Raw genomic sequence first — 20,103 nt, 5'->3', positions numbered from 1 at the left:
CAATTTATATAAATATTATATATATATACAAATAGTTATGTAAAAGTTTATATAATATACATTTTATTTATGATTCAAGGTATTTTTAAGTCGAACAACAAAAAAAAATAAAGAAAAAAAGTTTTACAAATCACAACAACAAGATGTGCAGAACAAAAAAACAAAAAAAATCTACTTCACCATACTTCCACTTGCTCTTTTATTTTTCTTTCTTTCCATATACACTTTAGTTTTTTTTTCTACAATTTTCTTCTAAACAAAAAAAAATTACCACCAAAAAAATTGAATACAAATAAACATACAATTTGTTAGATACAACTTTTTTCGAAAAATAGTTGATATAAAAAAAATGCACTACTACTACTAAAAAAACAAAACTTTTTTGAAAAAAAAAAATTGATAAACTAGCTTAGTTTTCTCAAAAACAAAAAAATAAAATAAAACTTGTGTTACTTACGTATAATATTGTTGAAAAAAAAAAATATAAATAAAAAACGAATATTTAATTATACATACGAATTGTATCGTCGTGTTTCCTTTCTAATTACAAACAAAAAAATAAGCATTAAATAATAACAACAAAAATAATTAAAAAAAAAAAAACATTTATAAAACATTAAATAACTTAAAAAACAAAAATATATACATAATATATTATTTAAATAGTTATACATAAATTTTAAAATCAGATATCAAAAAAAGTTATATTAAAATATATTTAAAAATTAAAAAAAAAAAATACTACGTTTCAATAATTTTTTTTTTTTGTTTAAAATTTTATTCTTTACTGTGTACCATTTGTTTGTAATTTTACTAAAATAAAATTAAAAAAAAAAAACAGAAATTTTAAGCATTTAAAAAAATATATATATAAAAAAAAAAATTAAAACTCAAAATAAATAATACACATTTTTTTGTCTAGTATTATATTTAAATAATAATTATAATTATTATAATAAAAAAAAAAGAAAAGTGTTATAAATATTTAAATTTAAAAACAAAATATAAAATGTATGAAAACAAATAAAAATATATTCAACAGAAGATGCAGTGGCAGCAACATAATGAAAAATTAATTTAAAAAAGGAAAACAAAAATAATTAAAAAAAAAAATGAAAAAAAAACTTTGAAAAAAAACTCGATGCTTTGTACAATTATTATTAAAATTACAATTGCTATTATTATCTAAAAATATATAATAATAATTAAAAAATTGGTAAAAAATTATTAAATAATTTGGTGTTTTTATTTATTTTATGGAAACGAAAAGGATACAAATTATGTGCATTGTGCATGATCCAGTCATACAAAAGATATAAACATAATTTTTGAGCTTGTATTTTGCTATTGAAATAAACAGCACAGAAACATGGTTGCCGCATATTTATAGGTAAGATTTCTTACCTATAAAATAAAAATTTTGAGTTTTCAATACCGAATAAGTAAGTATTGGATTTGGATGGAAAAATCGCTTTGATTTTGGAATTCGAGAATTCGTCGTTTTTTTCGAATTAATTTTTTAATGATTATTTTTTAAGGTTAATTTTTTTAGGTCCCGCTTGTATCTAATACAAAGGACGTGTATTGAACGAGTCTGTTTATTTATAAGAACACCTTATTTTGTTTAGTTTTAAATCAAAACCATGCAGTCAAAACAATATAAGCTCCTTTTATCAATATTGATAAATTTATAACCCATATTATGTTTATTTTAAATTATTAGTAGCTTACCGAAAATATTGAAAACGTCTTAAGTTATTTGATTATAATGAATTATTTATTATTTTTAGAGGATAAGATTGTCACATTGAAATGAAGATACAGAAAAGAATATACAAATACATGAGATAGTTGTGAATATAATGTGCATGCGTACATATTTTTTGTATAAAACACATAATTATTCAAGGTCAACATTCAAAAAAATGTTTTTTTTTATCAACATAAAAGAAAAGATAAGATCGCTTCAATCAAAAACTATTAGATATTAACTGAACTTTAATTTTTCATTGTTATGTAAGTAGTAAAAATAGAGATAGTTGCAAATAATATCTTTGTTTACTTTTTTTAATTAAAAAAAAACATAAAATTTGGGTAAGTACTATCGTAAATTGAAAAAAAAAAAAAAAATGGGTAGATAGACGAGCCTGTACTGAAGTTGAAAACCGAAATAAAACTCTTATTCTTCGTATTTACATTTTATTTCTACCAACTAAAAAATAACAAATTAATAAACCAGCTTTAATAAGTAGTCCAAATTGTTTAGTAATTTAGGTAAATGTGGTAGGTATACATGGGTAATGTGGTATAGGCAGGTTTTTCAAAAACTAAGCATGTGTCTTTACTTTAATTTTTAAACCAGTAGGTGAAGCGACAGTGAAAAGAGAAGCAGGTGTGTTTAAATGTCAAAAACATCAACTCAACTGGACGAAATATTAAAAATTAAAAATTTTATGCAGTCGAGTTTTTTTTTCAGTTGAAAAGAAAGTGCCTGTGTCCGGGCAAGTTTTGTGTTTTTCGGTGGGATTTAATTTTTTCGAAACAAAGTATTTAAGTGCAATAATTGTTAGTTTGGTCATAACTAAATAAGTTGATATTTTTTCCCGTCCATTTAAGAAGTTCTGAAGACAAAAATTGTGCTTAGATTTAATTCTAACCGCCATTTCAACTCTTTCTAGTTAAGACTTTTACGTGAATTGAATAGCAGAATGGGGCTGGAAAATGGGCATCGTGTTTGCAATGAGACTATTAGTCTAAGAGCCAGCGACCTAAAGTTTGCAGGTAATTGCTTAGTATTCACCCCTATGAAATATGTTTAAGGACATCCCCAGGCATGTTACTGCAAAAAAAAAAGTCTCGTGAGACGTGGCAAAAACGGTCTGCCAAGCACTTGAATGTGAAAAAAATTTTAAATTAAGAACTCGACCTTAAATCAAAAAAAAAATATTTAAAGAGAACGGCAACACTTACAAAACTAAACGATACCTTTTTTTAAAGGTAAAAAGTTATACTACTTTTTGGTTTTTATATAAATGTTTTTTGATGAATAGTTTTTGAAACAAAAAATTTCAAACACAAAATTTTGAAAAAAAATTCAAAAAAAGTTCAAACAGTTTTTTTTTTCATAAAATTTACCCAATCAAGTATTATTTTTTTTTTGTTTTAACTTCTCTTATATATTTTGAGTCAAACACCGAAAATTAAAAGTCAAAATCTCTTTTACTTTTCGAGAAATCTGAAAATTACCAAACCTTCTATTTTTTCACCAACGCCAAAATTACGGCTATTAATTATGTCTTTCAGAAAGGAAGTAAGATGTTCACGGGTTTTATTGCAGGAATCGTTCAATGGGTTATAAAAAAGATAAAACCGTGGAGTGCTATTAAATGAGAGGGTGGGAACTGGAGATAGGGGTGCAAAAGCCCCCTTTTTGGTTTTTTCAATATATCTCGTAAACAAAGCATAATTTTGAGATATTGTTCTTAATAAATTTTGTAGAGAATAAAATTTCCTATAATAATAATGTTTTTTAAAAATTTATAAAAAAAATTTCCTTAACAAAACAGTCAAAACAAACAAAAAAAAATCAAACAAAATCAATTTTTTTAGTTTTTTTACTTTTTTGTTTGTGTCTCTTATTTGGGCTGAGATAGACATTAACATTGCTCTAATAAAACATAGAAGATTAAATTTTCTTTGAAATGCTGGTCTCATCAAATTTTTTCATTGAAAATTAACCAAAATATGGCCATTTGAACATATCTTTTTTTCGCAGATTCAGTTTTTCTCAAGTAAAAAAGAAAAATTTGAGGGGAAAGTACTATAACTTAGCAACCAAGAATTGATAGCGGTTTTTTGTAGAAGGGTTAAATACAATCATTTTTTACTATGGGAGGGGGTGTCTATCTTCCCCCGTTTAGGCGGAAGGGGTTATTAAAAAAAAGAAAAATACTTAAAATCAAAAAAATTTATTAAAAAACAACGGTAACACTTACAGTTATGAACGATACTTTTTTCAAAAGCTAAAATTATACACTTAATTTAAATTTTTAAGTTAAGTTATTTAAATCAATTGTTTTCAAAATAAATGAATGAGCCTGGTAAAGAAAGTAGTTTTTGCATTTTTTAATTTTTTAAGGAAAACAAGAAGGCATAGGAACATAATGATTTTCAGTTTTTGATAAGAAATCAATTGAGGCTGTTTACTTTATGGATAAACTTCGTATTGAAATCCAAAGTCATTCTTAAAATAGTAATCAACGTGTTTTTTAAACTTTTTTTTCTAAAATTTTGACTTTGAAATCGTTTATTTCGAAATAGTCGGTTTAAATAACTTAACTTAAAAATTTAAATTTAGTGTATAATTTTAGCATTCGAAAAAAGTATCGTTCATAACTGTAAGTGTTACCGTTGTTTTTTAATAAATTTTTTTGATTTTAAGTATTTTTCTTTTTTTTATTAACCCCTTCCGCCTAAACGGGGGAAGATAGACACCCCCTCCCATAGTAAAAAATGATTGTATTTAACCCTTCTACAAAAAACCGCTATCAATTCTTGGTTGCTAAGTTATAGTACTTTCCCCTCAAATTTTTCTTTTTTACTTGAGAAAAACTGAATCTGCGAAAAAAAGATATGTTCAAATGGCCATATTTTGGTTAATTTTCAATGAAAAAATTTGATGAGACCAGCATTTCAAAGAAAATTTAATCTTCTATGTTTTATTAGAGCAATGTTAATGTCTATCTCAGCCCAAATAAGAGACACAACCAAAAAAGTAAAAAAACTAAAAAAATTGATTTTGTTTGATTTTTTTTTTGTTTGTTTTGACTGTTTTGTTAAGGAAATTTTTTTTATAAATTTTTAAAAAACATTATTATTATAGGAAATTTTATTTTCTACAAAATTTATTAAGAACAATATCTCAAAATTATGCTTTGTTTACGAGATATATTGAAAAAACCAAAAAGGGGGCTTTTGCACCCCTATCTCCAGTTCCCACCCTCTCAATTAATAGCACTCCACGGTTTTATCTTTTTTATAACCCATTGAACGATTCCTGCAATAAAACCCGTGAACATCTTACTTCCTTTCTGAAAGACATAATTAATAGCCGTAATTTTGGCGTTGGTGAAAAAATAGAAGGTTTGGTAATTTTCAGATTTCTCGAAAAGTAAAAGAGATTTTGACTTTTAATTTTCGGTGTTTGACTCAAAATATATAAGAGAAATTAAAACAAAAAAAAAATAATACGTGATTGGGTAAATTTTATGAAAAAAAAAAACTGTTTGAACTTTTTTTGAATTTTTTTTCAAAATTTTGTGTTTGAAATTTTTTGTTTCAAAAACTATTCATCAAAAAACATTTATATAAAAACCAAAAAGTAGTATAACTTTTTACCTTTAAAAAAAGGTATCGTTTAGTTTTGTAAGTGTTGCCGTTCTCTTTAAATATTTTTTTTTTGATTTAAGGTCGAGTTCTTAATTTAAAATTTTTTTCACATTCAAGTGCTTGGCAGACCGTTTTTGCCACGTCTCACGAGACTTTTTTTTTTGCAGTAACATGCCTGGGGATGTCCTTAAACATATTTCATAGGGGTGAATACTAAGCAATTACCTGCAAACTTTAGGTCGCTGGCTCTCGGTCTATATTGTCTCACAATTGCATTCCTAAAAAGAGCGCAATACTTTTTTTTTTCCTCATGCAAATAAGTTTTCCACAGGTAAAAATTATTATTTTGTCACTTAGGTCCGAGAACGTTCTTTTGTCAATTATTTATTTTTTTTTTTATATTTGTTTTGTTTTATAACTACATACTTTTTTCTAATCAAAATTAATTTAAATATTTAATTCTGTGAATTCAAATTAATATAAAAAATATTATATAGGTTAAGTGTGGACATCAACAAAATTTGGGAGCAAACCGTTCACTAAATTTCTAATGAGGTCAAAAAAAAAACATGTATACCAGAATAAAAAAACTTCCTCTACTGTTTAAATATGATTTCCTCTTTAAATTCATTCTTTATTGATTTCAATTTCTATCGTATCGTATCGTAGAGTCAAATAACTTAGTACTTTCAATCTCGCTTTTCGACCGAAAATGAAATTTTTTTTTGGTTTTAACAACTCAATTAAATACTTTTTGTATGTTCGGAGTTACTTAAAAAATACCGAAGTTAATCTTTAAGAACCAAAAAGTTAAACCCGAAACAATTCAGAACAACATGACTATGAACACTTGAACACATCTAAGACATATTTTTGACAGATGAGAGATTTGTAAACTTTTTTTAAAGTAAACAAAACCCTTAGAGGATATAATATATGGAGTGCTTGTGCTGTTAGTTCCGTGAAGCTTTTATAGAGGGCTCTAGTTTCTTTAAGTTTTTCGATGAGTGCATGCCTCCATTTTATTTTCATTAGATGGCTGTCATCAACAAGCGTGTTTATTTACGGCTGCGGAACCGGACTCGCACTGAAAAACGAAGGCAGCGACCCCTATCCATGTATGTATATGGCGTTACAATGTATTGGGTATAGGAACAAGCACTCCATATATTATATCCTCTAAGACAAAACCCAGAAGGAAAGAGGTGCGCTGGCTGTGTTATAAATAAATAAATTTAATTAAAAAACAAAATTTAATAAAATAAAATGTTTTATTTTGTATAAAGCGATTTTGCTACATGTAGGTTGAGTAGGTATAACCAGTTGCTGTTTGGTTATCCTTATTATTTTTCTATTAAAATTTTATATTTATTGAAAAATTCAAACATTCCTTACATTTTCCACCAAAATTGTTCTTTTCCGCCGTAAAATTTTCTGTGAAAGAAAAAGAGGTGAAATGCTTGACATTCCACCCGGAAAAATAGTTCACAATGGAGGGAAATTTTGGAAAGTTTTCCTTCCAAAACTCGCAATAAGGGGACTGTGAAATGTCATGTCAAGTGAAACTCGCAATAGGGGTGATTTTAATTCTGATCATAATTGCCAAACTTGATTTTTAAAAAGTATATAAATGTCATCAGTGGATTTAAGTTGTTTTTCTTTTTAGTATATTAATAATTTCCCTATACACGAACACGGCCATTTTTGATTGATCCAATGTGAGTTTTTGCTGTCGAAAAACTCATATTTTCTGTATTGAAAAAGTTATTGAGTAAATATCGCAGAAGATTATTTTCAATAAAATTCTAAATTCGAATTTTCTTTTAAAATTTGCCAATCAAACCTACAAATGTAATGGAAAATAATTTCGTCACATGTTGTAAAACTTTGTACAACTTACAAATAAACTGCACTTAAAAAGAAAAATGAATCTCGAAACACAAGCTTGATCAAGGCTTTTATTTTATTGCATCATCATAAACACAAGCAATTTTATTGAAAAAAGATATCTAAATTTTAAGATTTAAATAACATTCAGGCACTTTAATCGATTACGAACAACACATCCCCCCATTCAAGTTTGATTAGCTATACTCCGTCCTGCCCTATTAATATTAATAGCTTCCTCATAAGTGGGTGGTATTTCCACAACAACTTGTCCATAATCCGGAGGTGGTTTGAATTGTTCGTTGGTGGTGGTTCTTGATTGCCCAGCATTATTGATTGCTTGATTGGCATACATTTCCATTATTTGACTTGTCGTTGGAACAATATATATCGATGGGACAGGCTGTCTAGCGCCTAATCTTCTTCTAGTCACATGATTTACTTCTATAATGAATTGTTTAATTAATTACTAAATAAATGTGAATGAAAATGTGAATTTAAACATACGCGATTGTTGTTTTTTCAAGTTTCTTGACTTGCAATATGATAACTAGAAAAAATAAAGCATAATTTTCATATTTTTTCTTTTTTTTTTTTAAACAAAAGAAAAGTTAAACTCACTAAACAAATAGTTGAAGCGCTCGAAACTAATATTACAACCGGCAGTAAAATAAACATTTATTTATTTAAAGGTTTAAAAAAAATAATATAAACTTGGTAAAAGTTAATATTTTGCGACAGAAAAACCCTCTGTCGCGTTGTTATCGGCTTCAGTAAAATCAAACCACTAAGTACCTAGTCGATAAATTTCATTTACTGTCTATGTTGCATACAGTTTTTTTTTTTGTATTTGCAACTACGTCAATAGATAAAAAGATAAAGTTCAAAGGAAGCTATAAATTCAAAATAGGTTTGTCGTGATAAGACAAAAAATTCCCTTAAAACTTCGAAATAATACAAAAAAAAAAAAAAAAAATAGATAAAATTCGCTACAAACAAAGTTTAATCACTTATCTTCATAGGCTTTTCATTCAATAAAGCTATGCAAACGAATTGCATTTGAACTTTAATGCATCTAACAAGTTCAATTCTATGCGCTTTTTTTATCGATAACGTAGTAAACGAAATGCACATGACCCGATAACTTTACTGCTGAGGGACAGCTGATTGAAAGTGATAAGGTTTAGCTTTTCAATAATTCACATGATTCAGGACAGACATGCTCTTAGTAGGGGAAGGTGGCCTAATATGGCCCCCCTAAGGAAAATGTCCTATATCTCGAAAAAAAAGTTACGTTCAAACTATAGACTTTTCAAAGTTTAATATATTACTCTCACATTTTTTGCTTTTCGAGTTAATTTTTTTGATTTTGATTTTCAAGACGTCTTCAAATTTCACTGATCAAAGTTACCCGGGTAAAATGGCACACTATCCAAACATACGTGATTTTAAATTCAAAATATAGTCAAAGGGCTCCTTTTCCATTTTCTTAAAACAAGTGGTGCTAAATCCCCCCAGATCTTTCTAAGAGTCATTCAAAACCCTGTTCATGTTGGTTGCTCGTCTCCTTACTGTAGTTTTTTCAACTTCTAAATTTTTGGATGCTTTTTTCCAGAAATTGGACGTTTCTCTGTAGATCGTTTATATTTAGCAACCATTTTCAAAATGAAAATGTGAAAGTTAGTATGCCATTTTACCCGAGTACTAAGTAGGCCATTTTGCCCATTTTGGTTTTTTTTTTTTTTAATTTAAGGTTTATCCGAAAAATCTAAAATTCTTCTAAGCCAACTTATTTCAGTAAATTAATAAGAAATACTTCATGTATTTTATACTTTTTGTTTGCAAAAAAAAATTCAGAAAGTTTTGTGTACACTTTTTGAGGTGGCTAAAAACAGTTTGACCTGTCAAATAATGGCTTAAAGTTGCTAATTATGTCGGTTTTGCCATTTTACCTTAGGGTGCCATTTTAGACCACTTTCCTCTATGCTTTTGCAGATTGCCTCTGTTGGAATAACATTTAAGAAGAGTGAACGCGCTTAAAATTATTTTAAAAAAATATTATTTTTTCCATCACATTTCTTAACACCGCACATTTGGTTTGGGTCACTGTGGCGTATACTTACTTATTGTTTCGTAATAAAAATGTGGTTATATTAGAATTAAAAATGCACAGCTCACAGTTCTTATCAGCTTTATTTCAATCAATAGCTTTATTTTATCAATACTTAAATGACAAACAAAATCATGAATGAAAAAAAAAAAAAAAAACTGTGTGATACAATTTTTTTGTAAAATAATTTATATATCTTAAAAACTTCTTTTTTTTTCATAAAAAACTTTTTTATTTTTTTTTTAATTTTTTGAACAACATTACTTGAAATGTATTTAAAATAAATAAATTTTTTTAAATATCATTATTAATATTAGAATTTGCTTGCAACAATTTAACTATTTGCCATTATTTCTACAAAATGAACGAAGTTCATCCATTGTGCATGGTTTATCACAACATTCATTGGCGATTCCTCCATATCGCCTTCTTCTAGTTTTGGCCAAAGAGTTTTCTTGAAATTTGGCTAAAAATGGGAATTTTTCAAACGAGAATGGCATATCCTCATCTGTGTCTGAATAGTAATCATTTGGTTCAAGTTTAACTAAACAAATGAAGAAAATATTTATTTTTTAGAAGAAAATATTAATTTTTTTTAAATTAACAGTTTTCATTGCTTACCTGATTTCTTTAGTTTTGTACCAAAACCAAATTCACAAATCAAATCCAATGTATTGCCCAATTTTCGTCCACAGTAAGTTTCTGCAGCTTGAGAGTGCATTGTAGTAGTAGAAAAAATTACTACCAACACAAATAACCACGATGAGAATAGTTTTATGAAAAATGAAGACATTTTGGTGTAAGATGTAAGATGTGTTAAAGGCTGAGGATGAGATAAATTTAATGAAGGAAACTTAATTGCTTCATGTATTTATACTCCAGAATCTTGTACGAAAACATAAGAGCATAAAAAAATAACATATTCATTAAATTTCCTTGAAATATTCTGTTGGAAAACATAATTTACAATTCAAATTCTATTTTTCAATTTTTTTTTTTAACCCAAGGAAGGGTTGTTTTTAAGAATTTTTCTTAGAAAAATATGTATGCATTTAGGTAATAGGTATACTCACACCCCAAATATGCTAAGTCTGTTCGATGAAGTAGAAGAATATGTTGTAAATAATTTGACAAGTCATTAAAAAACTAAAGACTTTTTCTGTTGGTAAACAAAATTATCATTCGGTAAGCCTAGAGAATAATAACTTCCAGTCAAGATAAAAAAAAAATTGTTCCAAGAAAAAAGCAAATTCATGGCATTTTTTTCACTAAATTCACTAAGTTATGGTTATCTTTTCAGTAAAAATATTGATAGTTCAAATTAAATCATGTAGGTATTACCTTCGTCAAATCACGTGCAATTGCAATAAAATTACTGGTTGTTCCTTTAAAATTGCGATATCTTTGATCAAATTAAAGGTTATTCCAGTAATTTTTAAAGCAAAATTATTATTAGAACCAGAAATAATACGTTTTCCAGAAAGCCTATTGTATTCTGAGTTTTTGAAGGATTTGGTCCTTTCTCTGGTTACTAGAGTTAATTTGTTCATATCCGAGGCTATCATCTAGTAGAGTCAAGTAGAAAAAAGTGGGCCTGGGATATGAACAGGATCCTGATGAAAAATTTTGACTTAGGACTTCGAATTCAGAATTGATGAGAGAATCAGACAGACTATGAAGAGTTCATCTCGTTATAAGACAAAGTAAAGCTAAAAAAAAACTTTTATACAGGGTGTCCCACAGTGAACACTTCGGACGGAAACCTCAAGTAATTCCAAGTCGAAATACTTGAGATAATTTTCTCACTATAACTTTTGTTTTCAAATTGCCTGGCGTTATTTTAAAACAGGAATACCTACATACATACATATTTCAAATTAAAAAAAAACTTACTAAAAAGTATGTAGGTAGGAAAAGAAAAAAATATTTCTTTTAACAAAAATGTTTTTAAAAATCTCAAAAAATACACATCCAACCGGTAAAAAAAAACATTTAAAAATTAAATTTTATTAAAAAAACATTTGTTTTTTAAGTTTAACTTGATTTTATGTTCTCTTTTTTTAATGATATATTGCTATTAAAAAAAAAAGTTCAGCAATTTTAAGACAAACAGCCCTATTCTGCTATTCGATTCACGTGAATCGAAAGATTGTAAAACATCTAAATTTTGAAAGCAGAGCGTTTTTTCCAACTGCTTTAGAAATTCTAAAGAAATAAAATGCACGACTGGGGTCACACGTACATACTTGCTCTTATGCTTAAAGTAACTCTAATGTTAAAGCTTTTTATTCAAGAAAATTAGGAAAAATTTGATATTTTCAAGAAATTTCATAGGTAGTGTAAAAAAATAAAATCTGTTTTTATAATTAATTGAACACCGTTTTAAATTATGTTAAAAAAAAAAACAAGTATGCCATTTTATTACTTGTAGAAAAATGTATTTAAAAAAAAAAATTTTCGAAAATCGTTGGAGCCGTTTTTTAAAAAAATAATTTTTTATAAATAAAAAATTTCTAATATTTTTCAAAAAAAAGAAATAAGAAGAATAAGAATAAGAAGAAATAATTAATTTACACATAAAAACTAAATTTCAAAATTTTTCATTGATCTGTTTTGAAATATTTTTTAAAAATCCAGAAATGCGTTTTTTGAAAATGTTCTAACATTTTAATATTATCTTTACTTAAACACTTTTGTATAAAAATTTTCATTGAAATCGGGTTAATGTTGTACGAGATATTCAGAAACGAAAAAAAACGTTCTATGACAGGTACTGTTAATAACGGTACAAAAAAATTTTTTTTTTTATTTCAAAAGTTGGGTCTTATGTGTACTTCTACACACAAAAATTTTAATCAAAATCGTTAGAGCCGTTTTTGAAAAAAATTTACTTTTCTATTTCCGTTATATGGCAGGTACCGTTAGTTTTGGTCATAACAAAAAAAAATTTCAATTTACCCTCTAGGGAATCCCCAAAAACTGCTAACTACCAAGTTTGAAGAAAATCACTTCACTCGTTTAGGCTGCAGCTCCAGATAGAGACAGGCAGACAGACAGACAGAATTATTGCCGGACCCACTTTGTTGGCATTCTCTATCATCGTAATGTCATGTAAAATTGTTATCTCGAGTTCGATTTTTTTTTTACGAATCCTCAACTTGCCCTATAGTACCTATATCGCAAGTAAAAAATTTGTTTAAGTTTAATTTTTACTCAAATTTAAACGCTACTTATTTTAGAATTTCACTTGAATCGAATAGCAGAATAGGGCCGAAAAACTTAGTGTTAGTAAGACATAAATTCTTCACAATAACCCATTTCTCTGAATAATATGATATTACAGTAATAAAAATAGCAAACAAACAAAACAAAATTCCTGGAAAAGCGTTACATGATCAGGAAACATTTCTAAGAGATGTTAAAATCGTTGTTAACATTTTTAAAATCAGTAAATGTTTTGGCAAAAATACTAGAAATAAATCGAAACAGGCTAATTTTTTTTGGGAAAAGTCCTGATCTGAATTATTTATATAAATCACAGGTTTATTTCGACAAGCCCACAATCACCCGTGCAATAAAGGGGAAGATTCAATACTACAGCTGTATCAACGAAATTTAGCCACGTTTATACAGAATGGTCATAGAAAATTTCTACAAACTAGTGCGTATCTCGTAAAGACCCTAACTACATTTTTCTTACTTCTGAGTTATAGAGGGAAACACTAAATCTAATATCGCAGTTTGCATATAAAAATGAAAAAAATCGAAAGTACATTTTAAATTTTCTGACTTATTTGAAGACCTATCCTAAAAAAAATAAATGAGAATAGCTAAATCAGAGACAATACCAGGGATGAAAAATTGTCTTTCAGCATCGTATCGAAAGTGAAATAAAAAGTGTATCGAATTGTACTTTTTGATTCTTTCAATTTTAAGGCCGTGTGTGAATTGCGTTAAATAGTTAACACCGTGTAAAATTTTTGACACTATTGAGGTGAATAAAAAAAATTCAGCTATATGGCTTTTTGTTTAATAATTTTCTTTTTTACTAAAAAAAAAAAAAAAAAAACAAAACCATCTGCAAATAAACCAGAGCCTAATAAATTTTTAACAGCTGAAATTTTTTTACTCACCTCAATAGTGTCAAAAATTTTACACGGTGTTAACTATTTAACGCAATTCATACACGGCCTAATTGAAGAATAACTTAAATAAAAATTAATTTTGAATAAACAAACAATTTTTAGATTAAAAAAAATATTTTTTTTTTTTCAAAAATTCGGAAAAAAATATTTACATAACAAGATTAAATTTTTTGCTAAGCGTAGTACGCAGCTGAACCAAACCAAAGTTTCCATACAAAAATTTCATAACGAAATCTTGAACGAAAAAATTCGTTTTGCTTTTTGTTTTTTGGTACGCAGCTGTAGGGAAAATTTGGAGAGTTTTCACTCATTTGCCTCTTACTTTTTATTGTCCTCTGCCTTTTTCCTGATTCCAAGAGCAGTTTTGACGTTTTTTTCACTTTTAATTCATTTATTTCTTGTGGTAAAAATTATTTTCTGTAGTTTTTTCTTGATTTTGAATGAATTTGGGTTTCTTTATTTTGACTTAGACAGACAACTCGATGATATTTTTTCGTTAGCATTTTCGTTGTCGACTTCTGAGACTTATAATTTTTTCGTTTCGCTTTAGCTGCGTACTACGCTTTATCGTCAATAGCTATAAAACTAAGGTAACTTTTCCGAAAAACAAATAAAAAAGCCCTTAATTTATTTATATTGGAATTAAAGCTTTAAATATACCTTTGAATGTTCTCTTCAAATCAAAAGTATGGTTGACAAATATTGCAGTTTCAACAAAATCTTTTTAGTGAAAGTGTATTTGAGTACTTTAGCAAAGCCAAGTGTATCAAAAAAAGCACAATCGTATCGACTTTTGCAACCCAGGACAATACCCTAACTCCAAATATGCAAAAAAAAAAATCAAAAACGAAGATTTTGTAGTTAGGGCCTTTACGAGATTATGGGCAGTATAGATGGTCAGACCTTATTTGGTGTCAGAGATTATGAAAATGGAAGAATAGATGTAAAATAAAATGCACGACTGGGGTCGCACGTACTTGCTCTTGCAGTTCAAAGAACTTTTATGTTAGTTTACTTGTAGATTATAAGAGCTGCCTCTATATAAATTTTTAAGAAATTTGGTTTATGTAGGGGAAGAGCCGACATGGAGACCATATTTTTGTTAAATAAAATAAATTTTTTTTTGCTATTTGATTTTTTTTGAGAAAAACTAAAAGTGCTGTTTCATTGCAATTGCTTTGAATATAACGTATGCAAAAAATAATCAAAATTGTTAGAGCCGTTTTCGAGAAAATTTTAACAACTAATTAAAGATTTAAGCGAAGAGCCGACATGAGTGATTTAAAAAAATGAAAGTACCATGTTTCCATTATCCGTATTTTTAGAGAAGAACTAAAACGCATTTTTTTAGAACTTTATACAGCATTACGTTTGTGAAATTTAATCAAAATCGTTAGAGCCGTTTTTGTGTTAATTGCAATAACTCGAAAATTTTGTATGGGAGGTATACGTTCTAAGGGATATTAAAAAACAACCAACGTTCTAAGGGATTTAAAAAAAAAACCAGCGTTGGAAATTACGAAAAAAACATCTATACCAAATTTCAAAAAACCCCGTTTAGGCAGCAGCTACTGGTATAGATGGACAAACGGACGCACAGACCGACCACAGCCCCAGACGAAAATCTCAGGTAATTCCAAGGTTTTTCGATGTTTTTTTCTTTAAATTTTTATAAAAAAAAAGAAAAAAATTATTTTTTTTTTAATGTTTTTAAAAATTTATTCCCCCCACCTCACCGGTAAAAACCCATTTAAAACTAAATTTTATTAAAAAAACATTTGTTTTTTTAAGGTTTTACTTGATATTATGTTCTCTTTTTTTAATGAAACATTGCTATTTAAAAAAAAAGTTCAGTAACTTTAAGAGAAAAACTTGGTGGCAATGAGACATAAAAATGCTTCACACCATTTCTCTGAATAAAATGATATTAAATTAAACAAAATAGCAAACAAACCAAACAAACAGAACAAAATTCCTGGAAAAGCGTTACATGATCAGGAAACATTTCTAAGAGATGTTAAAATCGTTTTTAACATTTTAAAAATCAGTAGATGTTTGGCAAAAATAGTAGTAATAAATCAAAACAGGCTTATTTTATTGTGAAAAGTCCTGATCCTGATCTGAACTGCCCCCCTAGGGTTTATGCCAACAAGCCCACAATCACTCGTGCAATAAAGGAGGAGATTCAATGTTGCAGCTGCATGAACGAAATTCAGCCACATTTATGCAGAATGGTCATGGAAAATTTCTACAGATGGTCAGACCTTTTTTGGTGCCAGAGATTATAAGATTCCATAGATTGAATAGGTGTAAAAATAATGAGTTGACAATGGATTTGGTTTTTATAATATATTTTCAATTTTCTATAAGATCTCCATTCCATAAGTATATCTACATTCTTGAACGAAATGCACTATTATTCAGAAAAAAAAAAAAATTATTAGATAAAACAATAACTGATGTCCTCATTATTACTGAATCATTTGAATTTAACTTTAGCAGCTACACTAACTACTCGAAATAACATTTTTAAAGTCTTCATTCTTATATTCGGTTCCAAGAACATCGTAGACCGATCGTTGTTTAGGAGAATGATCACTAAATTCTTTAGAGAACAATTGTATGAGTCTTTATTTTGGGCAATGACTATTTTCCGGGTGTAAAGAAGAGATTTCGTCAACATCTTATAGAATTTTGTTTGCTTCGAACATTTTGGCTTTCAAAGAGAGTGAGGTCAAAATCTCTTTAATCGAAAATGAATGGATCAGAAACTCTTTTGGTCCATATTATTTGCATTACGATTCAATTAAAAAAAAAATACAATAAAATTTTTTTTATTAAAATTTTATTAAAATTTTCTAATTAATTCAAACCATGCATTAATTTTGGAACATCCTTAACAAACTTGTAGCTGATCCCATTATACATAAAGTTTCCCTTTTAAGTTTTCTTGTATCACTCATTGTTAAGAAAATAAAAATGGAATCATCAAACGTTCAAATCTGCAGGAAATTAATGCTAAGGTTCCACAAGGCTCTGTCTTATCTTCCACCCTTTTTCTTGTTTTCAGAAATGACTTCTAATCCTCTTCTTTGTTTTGCTGATGACAGAACTTTTAGTTTCTCTTACCTATTTCCTGACTTACCCCATTAAACAGTTGTAAATAAAATCTTTAAATAATTTAAGTTCTCACAAGTGTATGACAATTTAATTTATTTACAATAAAAAATATTTCTTGTCTTGTTTATTTTTAACTTGAAAAATTCTTATAGGCAGCCAATAAAATAGTTAACACTCAAAAATAATTATAATAATAATAAGTATGAAATGAATCTTAAATTAAATAAACTAAATAATAATGCGATGAGTATTTAATTAATATATATATAAAAATAAAAATTAAAAAAAAAAACATAAAACTGATCCTTAAAAAATTATAAATTAGTCATCTTAAATAGCTTTTTCTCGCGTTCCAATTTCTGCAACTGATTCTGTTGTTTCTTTCATATCATTCTTTTCTATCACATCTGAAGCCTTCTCAATTGCATTAATATTTTCCATAGGATCTTTCTTTTCCATTGCTTGTCTAGGTTGCATTTCATGTTTCATTTCAACACCATCTGGTTTGTCTTCACTCACAACCATTTCACCGTTAGTTTTCGTCATGTTCATTTTTTCGAATTTTTCTGAGGTGTCAATTTTTTCGGGCAGGTCCATTTTCTCTTGTTTCTTACTCTCTTCTGGTTCATTTCGTGTAATAGTCACTTCCATTTTTTCCATCTTTTCGGACTTATCAACCTTTTCCGGTTCATCTTGCTTCTCACTTTCTGACATTTTCTTCATTTTTTCCGATTTTTCCGAAATTCCATTCGATTTAATAATAGCTTCTTCCATTTTTTTATTATCTGGCATATCATTTGGAGCACTTTCAACATCAATAACGGTAGTGTGTCCATTCGATTCGCTCTTAGGTGGTACATGCAATGTAACTGGCACAACTGTCATTTGTTCCTTTGGTCGTAGTCCAACCATTTCTTCACTAATCTTCCACAAATAGTCAGCCATTTCCTTATTTTTAGCCTTTGGCAGCACTGGGCATTTGATTGTATCGAAATAATAGGCACCTGATGATTTTTCTAGATCTGGATCTAGAGCCAATCGTATTGAGGTTTGTGCACCAGCTTTGGGTGACTTGAAGAAGAATCTTGTCACAGGACGTAGCAAGGATCTTATAAAGGGGAACAAAAAAGATTAAATAAACAAAATGATCAGGGGCTAGAAAATAAACTTACTTAGTTCTTCCAGAAATGATATGACGAGATAATTCAGTCTTGACAACTCCAGGATGACAACAATTTACAGTGACCTGAGTTCCATGAAGCATTTCGTTCAATTTTCTTGTAAACAAAATATTAGCAAGTTTACTCTGAGAGTAGGCACCCCATTTGCTGTAGCTTTTCTCCCAATTCAAGTCTTCTTTGTTGATTTTTCCAAAAATGTAAATGGCACTAGAAACAACAACAATACGACTTGGTGCAGATTGTTTCAATGAGTCCAGAAGTAGATTTGTTAGTAGGAAATGTCCTAAATGATTTGTACCCAATTGTAAATCGAAGCCATCTTTTGTTGTTCCTTTGGGACATGCCATAATACCGGCATTGTTGATGAGAATGTCTAATTTTGGTTCTTCAGCTAAGAATCTGAGAAGGAAGACATTTTAGTTTAAGTCAAAAACTATATGGAATGTTTAACTTACTTGTCAGCAAATTTCCGAACAGACTCTAACGAACTCAAGTCTAATGTTCGATTGAAAATATTTTCATTTTTAGTCTTTTCGATGATTTCCAAACGAGCACCTTCACATCGAACTGGATCACGGCATGCCATGTAGATTTTTGCACCACGACTTGCAAGTTCTAAGGCGGTTTCTTTGCCAATTCCTGTGTTGCAGCCTGTGATAACAACCACTTTGCCATCGATGCGATTCTTTTTGCGATAAAATGGTCCTTGGACGAGTTTTCTGGAAGAGAATGGAAAAATTGTTTATTAATTCAAAGTGCTTTTAGGATGGGGAACATTTTATTTATAAAGTTTAAAGTTTGTAGCCAAAAAAGCTGAAAAACATTGCCTGACAAATCGTTTTGTCGCTTTTCAAACCTTTTTAAAAAATTTTCTTTATCGAAGATCTATACCAAATAAAATTTAAAAAATGTAATGAATGTTGGGAAGTCTAGTTGGCTACTTTGAGATTGGATAAATCTATGAATATAACTGTCCTTAAGGGGTGTTAAAAAAATGTTTTTTTAGCCTAAGGGACTAGTGAGACCTAAAGCAAAACCATATGAGATACTACTCTGATCCTTCAACGATAGTCGATAGTTGATAGTCAAAAAACGACAAATCTGCTCCATTAATTATCGATTTTGATAATCAATTATCGACTAGCCGATCCTTCCACTGTTTTCTTCTGCTTGTTTATTTACACTGACGACAAAAAGATGAAGATTTTGTTTAATTATTATGTCCAAATGTTTATTTAACTTCAATTTGGGCACCTAGACCAAAGTTGTAACTCACATGCACTCTGGCGTATACGTGTTCTTTTATTTACTTGCTTCATATATAGGACTGAACTTAATAATAAAAAAAAAAGGAAAATAAGTTTCAAAGTTCAAGGTCCTAAAATCCCTAACTTGGCCTTTTATTAAATTGGAAGTGCATTAGTAGAAAACGAAGTGACGATTGATTAAGCTAGAAAATGTATGTTCATGCAATCTGGCAATACGAGACATTATTTCAAGCTATTTTTAAATGCGAAACGAAAACCGAGAGATATGAAAACCAAGATTTATAACAAAGATATTATTTTGTTGTAATAAATTTATGTTGTGCATGGTTTAAGGGTATTTTTTTAGATTCAGGTTGTAAAACAAACTTAAATCATGAAATAATATTGAAGTTATAAAATCTAACTTGTGATTCCTTCTCAACTTTCATAACTTCCTTTTCACCTCGATATTTAAATAAACTCTCTAATCAGAGAACACGAATACGTTGTTATGACAAGTACCGTTAATAGCACTGTTGCAAAGTTAAATTTTTTTAAAATATTTTTATAGAGACCTAGTACGTTTTGAAAAGCATGTTGAACATACTGTGCAAATGTGTTTTTTTTTTAAATGGTAACTGAGTTACGAATAACAGAGTTACGCGCTACAGAGTTACGGCCGTCAAAGTTACGCGAAACCGAAGTTACGAAAAACTAGAGTTACGAATTCCAAAGTTATGTTAAGCTATGACATGTGATTTTTGGGTTGGCAACAATTGCGAGGAACGATATGGAATTATGGAAACATAAATAAGAGAATATCGATATGTAGGTGCAATATTAGTTGGACAAATAAGAAGTTAATTTCAATTATGTCCCCCAAACTTACATAAGTATACTTATGTTTTTTTTCTATTTCAACGTTTTTGCGATCTTCTCACAAAAACAAAACCATATATGTATATCTATACCTATCCAATCAAAATTTTACAAGATTAAATAACACCCATTTTCGCTTTACTCAT

At 28.4% G+C, this 20,103-nt stretch overlaps 3 protein-coding genes across 4 annotated transcripts in view; all 3 read right to left on the bottom strand.

Annotated features, from left to right (window-relative positions):
- Nucleotides 1-7,333: 7,333 nt before the first annotated feature.
- LOC129906965 (uncharacterized) lies at nucleotides 7,334-8,071 on the bottom strand. Of its 2 annotated transcripts, none has more exons than XM_055982960.1 (3): nucleotides 7,897-8,071; nucleotides 7,783-7,825; nucleotides 7,334-7,716 (listed from the first exon to the last, which is right to left on the bottom strand). In XM_055982960.1, exons 1-3 carry the CDS (start codon nucleotides 7,951-7,953, stop codon nucleotides 7,463-7,465), a joined length of 354 nt encoding a protein of 117 aa, XP_055838935.1. In that variant the 5' UTR covers nucleotides 7,954-8,071; the 3' UTR covers nucleotides 7,334-7,462. The 2 variants fall into 2 exon arrangements, with proteins under 2 accessions (XP_055838935.1, XP_055838934.1); XM_055982959.1 differs by having other exon boundaries at nucleotides 7,334-7,719; nucleotides 7,897-8,070.
- A 1,575-nt stretch (nucleotides 8,072-9,646) lies between these two features.
- On the bottom strand, nucleotides 9,647-10,321 carry LOC129906952 (bombyxin B-9-like). Its single transcript, XM_055982950.1, has 2 exons — nucleotides 10,007-10,321; nucleotides 9,647-9,929 (listed from the first exon to the last, which is right to left on the bottom strand). Exons 1-2 carry the CDS (start codon nucleotides 10,176-10,178, stop codon nucleotides 9,724-9,726), a joined length of 378 nt encoding a protein of 125 aa, XP_055838925.1. The 5' UTR covers nucleotides 10,179-10,321; the 3' UTR covers nucleotides 9,647-9,723.
- A 6,405-nt stretch (nucleotides 10,322-16,726) lies between these two features.
- LOC129921006 (retinol dehydrogenase 12) overlaps nucleotides 16,727-20,103 on the bottom strand; it is a 29,082-nt gene continuing 25,705 nt past the window's right edge. The window contains exons 2-4 of the mRNA XM_056002602.1: nucleotides 18,287-18,550; nucleotides 17,823-18,230; nucleotides 16,727-17,758 (exon numbers count right to left, since the gene is read on the bottom strand). Of these exons, the coding sequence (XP_055858577.1) occupies nucleotides 16,981-17,758; nucleotides 17,823-18,230; nucleotides 18,287-18,550 (1,450 nt within the window). The 3' untranslated portion in view covers nucleotides 16,727-16,980. The remainder of the gene's footprint in view (nucleotides 17,759-17,822; nucleotides 18,231-18,286; nucleotides 18,551-20,103) is intronic.

Source organism: Episyrphus balteatus, chromosome 1 (assembly GCF_945859705.1).
Source record: "Episyrphus balteatus chromosome 1, idEpiBalt1.1, whole genome shotgun sequence".
In the NCBI taxonomy this organism is placed as follows: Eukaryota; Metazoa; Arthropoda; class Insecta; order Diptera; family Syrphidae; genus Episyrphus; species Episyrphus balteatus.
The sequence above is the reverse complement of the archived record's forward strand: the minus strand, read 5'-3'. Positions and strand labels throughout refer to the sequence as shown.